A 12,500-nucleotide genomic window follows, 5' to 3' on the forward strand; every position below is an offset into this window, starting at 1 on the left:
TCTTCTATCCTTTAATAGACAGTACAGGTAGTCGTGGTGGAGAGTCTTACCTTTGAAGTATGCAAACTGCAGGTAGTCGTAGTGCAGCGGCAGGTAATTCTCCATGGGTGACAGGCGACCGGGACGAGTAGCCAGATCTCTCACACACTCGTGCTCGCAGTGCAGCACCTGCGTGTAGTGATCTAGAATACACAGAGACAGAACCAGGTGAGGAGGTGTTGATGTAGTAGAATACAGACAGAACCAGGTAGTAGTAATAGCGAACACACATAGAGACCGAACAATATGAGAGAAAACCACATAAAAAGGGTATACAATGGGGGCGCTGTGGCGCAGCGCGCTAAGCCCCCCCACATTTGGGCTTACATTGCCCACGGGGATGCCAGTTTGAATCCGGCCGGGGTCATTTCCCGGCCCTGCCCCATCTCTCTCTCCCAATCGTTTCCTGTAACTCTCACACTGTCCTGTAATAATAAAGGCTAAAAAGCCCCCCAAAAATATTTTGAAAAACAAAACAATATATCTTATGATGGCTTCTTTAATAATGTATCCAATTTAATCTACTAGTGACATTTCAACGTGGCTTTTTTAAAATCATGCATCCTACTTAAACTACTGTATGACCTCGATAATGTTCTGTACAACATTGAGAGGATGGCCCATTAAAGTCATTTTTATTTTTTATTTCAGTGATTTGTATGACAATGTGATCTGGAACATAGATAGGCACAGCACCAGATCACTCAGACAATGGAGAACTTCATTTGACCTCTGCCTCCTGCTTTTCCAAGGAGCAATGGAAAGGCATTTATCAAGCACATTAAACAATCTCATTAAATAAAAACATAAATGGGATTTGTTTTAGTGTGCACAGATTTTTGTTTGATTTTTTGCAGGTTGAACCCTGCACTACTTGGACGTTCGAGTATGACCTGACTGTTGCATCACAGCTCACAGAGACGACCAAGAACTTCCAATTCCCGTCAGCCCCCATCCTTCCGCTTTGCCCAGAAATGATGGAAAGACACTTATCAAGTCAACTCAAACAGACATGCTCTCTCAGCATCGTGCTCTTGAATCAGCGTGTTTCAACAGGCACAAAAAAGAAAACAAGAGCGAGCCAAGGATTCGACACAACACGTGAGATATGGAAAAGTACTTAGGCAGTAATTAAGCCTGGGACTGCCAGGGGAGATACTGAAGGCATTCCTTGGTGTGTCATTGCTCCTAGCCGACAGGTTCCCCTTGGATGTTTGCAATTATGCAGGAAAGGAAACATTATGCTTTTCCCTCAATGCACAACCAACTGGAGTGCATTTAACACCCGAGTGAGTGTTTATGTCTTTGGATCATGAAAAGTGCACTGAACGAAACCAGAGATTCTACGATTATGTAGAGATACGCCAACGTAATGGGTTGCTATGGGCCCCAAACTTAAAAAGTGTACAGAACAAAACCCTTGACATTGGAGACTGTCCCACCCCCTATGGTTACCTATGACAATGGGACAGCTGGACTCATTTTGGGATACGTCTCAAGAATGTCTTACGTAACACCTGAGCATGTGTCTATGTCTTTGAGATCATGAAAAGTGCACTGAATGAAATTACATTGGACTGTTCCAGACCCCCAGGTCCCCACGTTTGGAGATCATGAAAAGTGCACTGAACGGAACCCTTGACATTGGACTGAACCAGACCCCCCACCCCCATTACCCCACACCGCCCCCATGGTTACTGTACCTATGACAATAGAACAGCTGGAGTCATTTTGGGATACGTCTCAAGAATGTCTTACTCCCTTGGCAAGGAAGTGATCCGGCTCTACAAAGCTGAGCCTTTCCAAATAATCCAGAGGCAACCAGCTGTTTTGACTGCATGTTTTGACAGGACCTAGAGTCCATGAGGATACACACACACACACAATAGAGTAATACTGAACAAAAGCATACATGCACTCACACACACTCTGCCTGGAACAGTACACACACACGCACACAAACAATCACACAAACATGCACGCACGCGCACGCGCACGCACACGCACACGCACACACAGTCACAGCAAAGCAGGGCTCCATGCTGACAGACCACCTATGCTGCTCAGTCGGCAGATTTACACAAGAAGAGGAGAGGAGAGAAGAAGAGCAGAAGAGAAGGAGGAGCTGATAGGAGAGGAGCGGAGAGGAGAGGAGAGGAGAGGAGAGGAGAGGAGAGCAGAAGAGAGGGAGGAGAGGAGAGGAGAGGAGAGAGCAGAAGAGAGGGAGGAGAGGAGAGGAGAGAGGAGAGCAGAAGAGGAGGAGAGGAGAGGAGAGGAGAGGAGAGAGCAGAAGAGAAGAAGGAGAGGAGCGGAGAGGAGTAGAGAGGAGAGGAAAGGAGAGGAGAGGGAGGAGAGGAGAGGAGAGGAGAGGAGAGGAGAGAGCAGAAGAGAGGAGAGGATAGGAGAGAGGAGAGAAGAGAGCAGAAGAGGAGGAGAGGAGAGGAGAGGAGAGAGCAGAAGAGAGGGAGGAGAGGAGAGGATAGGAGAGGAGAGGATAGGAGAGGAGAGGAGAGGATAGGATAGAAGAGGAGAGGAGAGGAGAGGAGAGGAGAGAGCAGAAGAGAGGGAGGAGAGGAGAGGAGAGGAGCGGAGAGGAGAGGAGAATAGGACTACACACCAAGGCAGAGGCCATGTGAAAATGTGAGACTAGTGAGACAGAGACTATAGCGACAACCATCACTCTTACGAGCATTACAGCAGAGCAATCCACAGATTATGGCTCTTCCAAATGCAGCAGAACAGCAAGGAAACGCCACACACTACTCCAAGTGTACTCCAAAAACAAAGATACTGCTCTTACACACACATTACAGTACAGCAAAGCAGACTTACACACACACACAGCCAGAATCATACTATACGTAGCTGATCATGCAACAGGTTTAGAGATCTCAGATAGGAAAGAGAGAGAGAGGTGTGGGGGAGGAGCAGGACGCCGATGAGGAACAAGAGGAAAATGAGAAAAAGGAGAAGGGAGAGGAGGAGGAGGCATTCTATGAACTACCATGCAAATATTTATGAATTTTCCCCTGCACGAGATGAGTCAGTGAGTAGGAATATTTTTAATGTTCTTGTCTGAGTGTCAGGCATGCATGTTTCAAAATTTTCCCCTCACATGTAACATGCCAGTAAGTGGAAATTTCAGCTTCAGACATGACCACAGCAGAAGCGTCTCTTGGCCTCGAGGAAACGGCTATGATAGTCTAACCCCACGAGGGGCTGAGGGACATAATGATACCTCTTCACTTCACTTCAGCGTCTTCACTGAGAGAGCGGTGGATCGTACTCGAAAATTTCTAAAAAGGGATGATGATTGTGTTGGTGGGGCCCTGGTGGTTTATGGCAGTGGTTCCCAACCTTTTTCTTCAGGGACCCATATTTTTACCGTTGTCAGCTGTGGTGACCCACCCGTGCGAGCGCCCAGACAAGAGGGAGTCACATGATACTCTGTTTCCGGCGAAAAGTCATTAGCTATCATTTTATTCCACAATTTGTCTAAAGTCAAATATAGAATAAATGTTTAATGTATCACATTTTGTTGCTTCTATGCATATATTAGTTTAAATGCTTTGTCACTTATTCAACATGGGCTATATATGGTATTAAAATGAAACCCCTTAAAATCAAGAGGGCTTCGCGACCCACTGTGGATCTTTGGTGACCCATAGGTTGGGTCCCGACCCATAGGTTGGGAACTACTGGTTTATGGGATGTGAGGTTGGAGGAAAAGGGCCCAGGGGAAATGTAAGGCATGGTGTGGAGGGAGAGGGGTCTAGGATGTGGCGAGCAGGAAGAGGAGTGGGGTGTAGAGTGGGGCGTGGAGGTGTGGAACACAATGTGCAGTATAGTGAGCGCGGAGTGCGGAGTGTGGAGTGTGGAGTGCAGTGTCTGGAGTGCAGTGTAATCAAGTAATGGAGTGTGAAGTGAGGAGTGTGGAGAGGAGTGTAGTGACAGGAGAGGAGAGGAGAGGAGTGGGATGAGGAGTGAGGAGTGGGGAGAGGAGTGACGAGTGGGGAGAGGAGAGGAGAGGAGAGGAGAGGAGAGGAGAGGAGAGGAGAGGAGGAGAGGAGAGGAGAGGAGAGGAGTGGAGAGGAGAGGAGAGGAGAGGAGTAAGGAGTGGGATGAGGAGTGATGAGTGGGGAGAGGAGAGGAGAGGAGAGGAGAGGAGAGGAGAGGAGAGGAGAGGAGAGGAGAGGAGAGGAGAGGAGAGGAGAGGAGAGGGGAAGAGAGGAGAGGAGAGAGGAGTGACAACTGGGGAGAGGAGAGACGAGGAGTGGTTGAGGAGAGGGGAGGGAGGAGTGGTGAGAAGTGGGGGGTGCAGTGAGGAGAGAGGAGTGAGGAGTGAGGCAGGAGGAAAGGAGAGAGAAGAGGAGAGAGATGGGGAGTGAGAATTGGAGAGGAGAGAGAAAAGGATTGGAGTGAGGAGAGAGGAGATGAGAGAGGAGTTCAGAGAGGAGTGGGGAGTGGGAAGAGGAGTGACATGACATGAGGTGTAGAGGAAAGTTTTGGTGAAAGTGAGAAATGTCTGCAGCCCAGAAAGGGGGGATCTGTCTTTGAGACAAAACAGGGGCCCCAACCACAGACATACAGATACACACACACACGCGCGCGCGCACACACACATGCACGCAGACACGCACACACACAGGAGAAATGTGTAAATGATTTTCCTCATCACGTCCACCAGGATGTTGCCAAATGTTTTTCCTTCTCTAACGTTCATCTGACATGCAACACTGTGTGTGAGCATGTGAGCATGTGTGTGTGTGTGTGTGTGTGTGTGTGTGTGTGTGTGTGTGTGTGTGTGTGTGTGTGTGTGTGTGTGTGTGTGTGTGTGTGTGTGTGTGTGTGTGTGTGTGTGTGTGTGTGAGAGAGAGAGAGAGAGAGAGAGAAAGAGAGAGAGCAGAGTCTTGGTCAGAAGAAGCTTTAATAGACGCGCTCAGCAGTGATGTTTAAATCAGCTGCTTACTGTTCCATGTTGTTTTCTTGGCTATAGTAAATCTACAAAATCTGCTTTGCCTGCAAAAATGTGGTCTGCATCAAACACTCACACATACTCCTACGATCTGCACAGTGTGGTGTCTGATTGAACAGTCTTGGCCTACGTACTGAGGCGTCAAACATGTTCACAGGCCCAATATTTCATCTATAGAGCTCTGACAAAGTTTAATGTTGAGGAATTTGTGAAGCCTCCACAGCTGCTGTTGTTGCCTCTTTTAATTGGCCATTTCCGTCTGTCCGGTGTCAACATGTGCAGCGTGTGTACTTTTTACCTGTCAACAGCAGACTAAACATTTGTGGAAGGGATAAGAATTAATGCTGTTAAGAATTAATTCTGTAGAGTTTTGGCTCCCTCTTCACTCGTCCTGCCACGGGGACTGAGGATGCATGCATGTTTCCTGAGGATGCATGCTTGTTTCAGCGCCTGAGGATGCATGCTTGTTTCAGCGCCTGAGGATGCATGCTTGTTTCAGCGCCTGAGGATGCATGCTTGTTTCAGCGCCTGAGGATGCATGCTTGTTTCATGGACAGGATTACAAGAAAGAGATGGATAGAGATATGGGGCTGAAGAAAGAGAGAAAAGTGAAATACGAAAGGGGGACCAAGACAAAGAAAAAGATACTAGGGATGCACCGATACTGGTATCGGTATCGGCTCCCGATACTGCTCATTATACTCGTACTCGTACTCGTCAAGCACTTGCCGATACCAGCTATGAGTACTACTATTACTCAAAACAATGCAAAATCTTGTCATGTTCTGTGGACTTGAAATCAGCATGGAAAAAAGTGCCACCTCATACATTTACTAACATTTAAATCTACATGGAAATGGACAATAAAAATATCACAGGTGGAAAAAAACAAGGCCATGCATTTATTTTCATTGTATTTTGGTGGTAAAAGGTATCGGTATCTGTACTCTGTATCGGCAAGTACACATATTTATGTTCTTGTACTTGTATCGTTTTTCAAAAAAGTGGTATCGGTGCATCCCTAAAAGATACAGAGATAAAAAGCAGGCAACAGGGAGACAAACAGCTAGACAGATAGAAAGAAAAGGAAAGAAAATGAAGATACAGACGGAGAGAGCAGCACTCTCCTACAAAGTAAAAAGGCATTAACTGCATTGTGAAAATAAGTTAGTTTAATGACAAGTGTGAAAATAAAGTTAAGTGAAATGATTGAACTGCAAAAGTGGACATGTAAAATAACAAAACTGTCAATAGTCTACCTAAAACTACTTTGGATGGACAACAGGATCATATTAAAGTCACTTAACCCAGTTCGGAGCTCTACGTAGTTACTGGCTTTGTGCTTTGTAAAGCAGATCAGACAGACAAAGATTATATATTAAATAGAACACTAGATGTTAAGTAGTAGAGTACTAGATGTTAAGTGGAATACTAGATGTTAAGTAGAGAACTACGTAGATGTTAAGTAGAGTACATGGTGTAGTCTACTTTTTTGTGGTGGGTATACTGTATATTTGAGCATTTTTTGAAGTGGGTATACTGTAAATATTTATGCTATTGTAAATAATGGATCAATAATTTTAAGTGGGTATTCTGAAATCCCTGAAATTTAGAAGTGGGTATACTCCGTATACCCGCGTTCTATGTAGACTACACCACTGGTAGAGTACATGGAAAGACAGTAAAGGAGCGGAGGCGGGATGAGTGGAGGCATAATGAATGGAGGTGATGAGTGGAGGCGTGATGAGTGTGGACTGAGGCATGAGGTCATTTCCCTGCGCTGTGGCTGTCCTGATTTGACCTCTCCTGCGCTGTGGCTGTCCTGACACGACCTCTCCTGTCTGGAAGAGAGGATCGGTGCACTCCTGCTAAGCCTGGAGAATGGGTTCTGAGTTATGGGGGTTAAACCTGTCTTGTCTGGCAGATAGCCAGCTATACTGCTTAAGGCTTTGGTTGTATGGGCCTGTCCATATCATCTGTGACGCTGCACAAAGATTCACTTCTCAGATAGTCTTGCTATGAGAGGATGCATAGAAAATCTCAACTTGTCCCGATTTGGATCCGATTAATTGATATCTCCCTCCAGAAAGAGAGGCTGGCTGTATTGCCTGGAGGTTGGGGTTTTACCTGGCAAGTGGTGAGACAGAATAGAGGAGACAAAGGACATTACACGCTGAAGAAGGGGTCTGCCTGAAAGGTTTGTGGGAGAATGAACAAAGAACAATCTAAAGAGTGCTGTCCTTCGCCTCTTATATTCATCTATGAATGTTTTCTGTGGGATTCAGCACCCAGTTAAAAACTGTATTCATTATTAGGCGATAGTGTGAGCAGAGACAGCACACCACTGATTTGGACCCTACCAGGCCCTAGCCTGGTGTAGCTGAGATAATCTGTGCTAGTTCACCACTCAGGGGGTGAACCCGCCACCCACCAGTCAACGCTCCAGTTCGGGCATGGGAGGCACAGCACAGTACTGCTGAGCTAAAGGTCCAGACCGATAACTCAGTGTTACAGATACTGTATGAGACTTCGGGAGGGTGGTTTACTAACATTCTACGTCGAATTCTGCTAGTTGGCATCTGTTACACTGTTGTCAGAATTAAAAGTTTACTTTACCAACGATTCAGCTGACCGACAAAGTGTCAATAGCTTTTGGTAGCTGTCATCTCTTACTTAAAAGTGCTTTTAATTATTATATATTATATAGTACAATGTACAGTATAACATAGAATTAAAGTACTATCAGTATCAGACACAACCCCCTTGTTTTAGGGGATTAACTGGTGGCCTGAACTACCCTGTGTGTTTAGATGACTGCTGCTTGATCTTTTACAGTCATACATCACTTTGTGCTGCAAATGACTGTTTTACAGTAAGGAGCAGAACATCATAATTAGGCTATACATCATAATTAGGCTGATTGCAAAATGGTTCCTACAAGCAGCGTAAGGCAATTAGGTGCAATTTCTTTTTTGTCTAAACAGGAACGCACTTGTTTTTTTCCTCCCCCTCCGACATTCGGTGGTCTGGTGAATCGCTTGCTGGTGCAAATGATTGTAAATGACAAAAACAGGATACAAAACCGGTTCAATCTTAAAGGGACACTGTGTGTTTATTCCCAGAATTAATGCTGCCCATTCTCTAATGTTACCTTTTTCATGAATACTTACCACCACCATCAAATTCTAAGTATTCATTATGACTGGAAAAATTGCACTTTTCATACATGAAAAGTATTTTGAATTTCCAAAAATAGCCATTTTTAGCTGTAAAAAAGTCTACTTGGACCATACTAGAAAATATTTGTTTATTACTTAGTAAACTTTCATGTAAAGATCAAATTTGGCCAACCTATTTTCAATGAGCAGCATAGTTCCAGTACCTTTTTTGGCCATTTCCTGCACAGTGTACCTTTAAACATTCACCAAATCTGATGATGAGACCTGTTCAAAAGCTGCTCACTCTAACATTCACCAATTACTACAGTGAGACCTGCTCAAAACTTTCCTCTGGGGTTTCTGTAGTCATGAGGCTCATTCATGTTTTTGTAATCGGCAGTCAGGACGGATGGAAGTCGTGTTGACTGAAAACGACAGAAGACAGCTGCGTATGGGTCAATGACGTTTTATAAGGCTCAGACGTCTGGAGGTACCACTACAACTAATGCTCATAAATTCATTAGTAATTGGTGATGAATGCACTACGATGAATATGCTTCTTAGATAATCTACTAAAAAAATACAAATAATATTAATTTAATCCATACAATAGTGGCATTAGCTGTGGTTGCACCACCCTGACGTGTGCTACTGCTACTAAAATGTCATTGACCCACATATCATCCCAATGTAAGGGCACTCTGCGCTAGTGTCCTTTCCCTTTTACTTTGTTTGGACCAAGATGTTTTCAAGCCAGTGCTTACAGTTCAGTGTTTAGTTTGTGTGAGAGGTTTAGAGTGGAGCAGGGTTGAAATTATTCCCAAATATGTACACCTCTTGATCAGTTGAGAAAGCACGGTCTCTTACGCACATGCTGACAGTAAAGTGTCTTACAAGGAACTATTTTCAGTTAGAGTCAAATTAGAGTAAAAGAGCCACACAATGAGCCATAAACTATGCCGTCACTGGAAACTAAATTATTCCTTCACTGGGCAAATTGGCACCTTTCACATTTTTCTGAATGGGGCCTTGTGTGTGTAATTGTGTGGAGTAAATACTAGTATCTTGGTTGAGCATCTACTGGTATATCTTGATCATCTAAAAACAACCCTCTTATGACTAAACTATGCCTTGTGTTTGCATGAATAAACAACCCTCTTGCCGTTCTTGTTCCACCCGTGTTTATAAATACCCCTCCCCAAGCAAGACCCCGTAAAGTGGGGAGCACTTTTATGCTGAGTGGCAGGGGCCCCACCAGACCCTTTTAACCCCGACCTGTTCCCCATAACAGCTCTGCATATAACTAGCGGTGACCATGCTGAGAGGCTTACAGGGAAAACACACACGCACGCACGCACACGCACACACATACACACACACACACACACACACACACACACACACACACACACACACACACACACACACACACACACACACACACGCACGCACGCACGCACAAACACACACACACACACACACACACACACACACACATTTCAGCAGGACACCCACCTCACCTCCTCCCCAACCTCACCTGATATGAGTTTGTAAAGGCTGCATCTATAGAGTGTGTGTTTACCTGAGATGAGTTCGTAGAGGCTGTATCGATACAGGGTGTGGTCCTGGTCCAGGAACCTCTGGGGCCCCTCGCAGAGCGCGCGGCATTGCTCATCGGCGCGGTAGTAGTGCGTCAGAGCCTCCTCGAAGAGGGGAATGGCCTGCCAGTAGTTCCCCTTCTCGTACAGCCGCACGCCCTCCGCAAACGCTTTCTGGACACACACACACACATAACACCACAAAACATTACAATACATTCCATTACACTTACCCGAAAAATTGTAACAAAGCGATTTACAGTACAGGCCCCCCAATGACTAAAAATCTGTCGCCCCTCAATCTGTCTCACAAACATATGAATTGTCGCTCCTAATAATAAAAAATAATATCCGAATTTGAGCAAATGTGTCTCCAGACTTCACTTTCACAAAACAATCCACAAGTTTGTGCCCCTCACAAATCCTGAGATTGGATTTGTAACAATGCTATACAAGGTAGGAAGGTAAAGAGAACAAACGGCTGATGGGGAACATTTCACTGCAGGCCTGTCAGTCAGATAAACAACCTCTTTCCACAACCCAATAAACCTTCAACCTTAACAAACTCCTTTCTGACAGTCACGTAAACTGACTCCATCAACCCCTCACCCCTCTTCCCCTAGCCTGGGAAATCCCATGCTGCTTTGCACAATTGTTCCAATCTGAAAGACAGCATGGATTTTATCCCTCAGCGAGAACACCAGATCTTGGGCTCCAATCAGAGAGCGGGGAAGGGTGGAAAGACGGTGGCTGCAGTTTGTTTAAATAGATACAAATAACACATTTGGTTATATGGGCAATGAATATGCCAAATAATGCATTCGTAATGCCCAATAAACGGCCATGGGCAATCGTAAACCACACCTTTCCTACGAGAAATTGAGTAGGTAGTCTCCAGACTATCCCACTTGTGAGATCGTCTGGTGTTAACCAGGCAACTGTGCCCCATCCCAGCACCCCCTACAGCAACTGTAGAGAGTGCCTAGTTGTAATCAGCAGCACTAAGCTGCAGAAACAGGAAGAGTCAGCAGTGATACTAAGACAGTCAAAAAAGATGAGGCGCACACAAGGCTTGCAAGTTCAAAATGTGTATTGTGGCCGACAAATTACCAAAGAAGTCATCAGAGTCAGCAGTGAGTCACTTCGGCTCTCTTGCTGAACAAGCTAGCAGCTGTTAGGAGGGCAAGGTCGTGAAGACTCTTTCTTCCTTTCTGACTCTGAAGACTTTCCTTTTTTCTGAGAGTGCTTCCCTTAATAACAAAACTTCTCTCAGCTGCACTTTCCCGTCTTCTCGAGCTGCACTATTTTGTCAGATGTCTTTGTTTATTCTGCATTTCCTTTTTGGTAATTGCTTTGATGTAATAACATGTTGGTTTTGTTGTATATATTGGGTTAGTTTAAATATTCTTTGAAATTAATCACTTTAGATCCCTGTTACATGATGTCAAATTGCAATAATCAGACATGCTTTGGAATATCATTTCACGTGGCTCCATCCAACCTGACCTCAATAATAACATTTCAAACAAACTCTGTGAAGTCTGTCAAAATCCCTTCATATAATAGTACAGTTATTGAATCAGTCAGTCAGCTCTCCACTGCTTTGGTCTGCTGTTGTTTTAGAGGTTTACTTGGTAGGATTTCCCTTCATTTCTTCAAACTGGGTGATGATGAAGTCACAATATGACACCCGTTGTTGTGAGTTTATGTGGTATTATGAAAGAGCAAAACATGTCCATCAGAGACATCTGCATGTGTGCCCCTGATTAGGTGAAGTAGATGAAAGTGGAATGTGGGCATGGGGGATGGACACATCTTCATGTACAGTGAATACAGGACAACAGACAGACAGACACAGACAGACACAGACAGACAGACAGACAGACAGACAGACAGACAGTCAGACAGACAGGCAGGCAGGCAGACACACACACACACACACACTCACACACATACACACACACACACACACACACACACACACACTGCAAGGCACCATTTTATAACATTGTATCGTATTGCAAAGTAATGGAATTAGTCACTGAGCCAGTTGCTCTGTCAGCATTGCTTTGTGTCTCTGTCTTATTTGTGTGATTATAATTCAGTATTTGTACTCTCCTGATGCTGACTATAAGTCATTATCTCTCCTCTCCTACCTGGTGCGGTCGTGCTTCTCGGTCGATGAACAGTGTGGGGTCGACTCCCTCCAGGCTCCGGTACTGCTCCAGGTTGCGACCCATCTCCACATGTTCCGGGTTCGCCTGGAAATAGGTGTGGGCCGCGGAGGCTGCCTCATCCAGCCTCGATAACTAGAGAGAGAGAGAGAGAGAGAGAGAGAGAGAGAGAGAGAGAGAGAGAGAGAGAGAGAGAGAGAGAGAGAGAGAGAGAGAGAGAGAGAGAGAGAGAGAGAGAGAGAGAGAGAGAGAGCATAAGCGATACAGTATGCATACAGTATACAGTAAATATAATACAGCGGCCTGGAACAGGAGTTGGCCGCGGAGGCTGCCACATCCAGCAACAACAACTACAGAGGGGGATGGGGCGGCTTTTAAGATCTGGCAAATATCAAGAAAAATCAACTGTAACACACACACACACAACACAAAAAGAGGATCAACTACACAGCATGCCCTAAGAACTGAAATTCTGCATCCACACCACTATAATGCAACACTAAACAAAATCTAGCCATCATCTTCAACACAACAACTGAAGATGATCTTGTTGTTA

General features: G+C 45.1%; 1 protein-coding gene across 1 annotated transcript in view; it reads right to left on the bottom strand.

The window, feature by feature from the left end:
• p3h2 (prolyl 3-hydroxylase 2) overlaps nt 1–12,500 on the bottom strand; it is a 125,643-nt gene that overhangs the window by 25,904 nt on the left and 87,239 nt on the right. Inside the window, exons 2-4 of the mRNA XM_063200850.1 lie at nt 11,927–12,079; nt 9,755–9,944; nt 51–182 (exon numbers count right to left, since the gene is read on the bottom strand). Of these exons, the coding sequence (XP_063056920.1) occupies nt 51–182; nt 9,755–9,944; nt 11,927–12,079 (475 nt within the window). The remainder of the gene's footprint in view (nt 1–50; nt 183–9,754; nt 9,945–11,926; nt 12,080–12,500) is intronic.

This window comes from Engraulis encrasicolus, chromosome 6 (genome assembly GCF_034702125.1).
Source record: "Engraulis encrasicolus isolate BLACKSEA-1 chromosome 6, IST_EnEncr_1.0, whole genome shotgun sequence".
NCBI classification, from domain to species: Eukaryota; Metazoa; Chordata; class Actinopteri; order Clupeiformes; family Engraulidae; genus Engraulis; species Engraulis encrasicolus.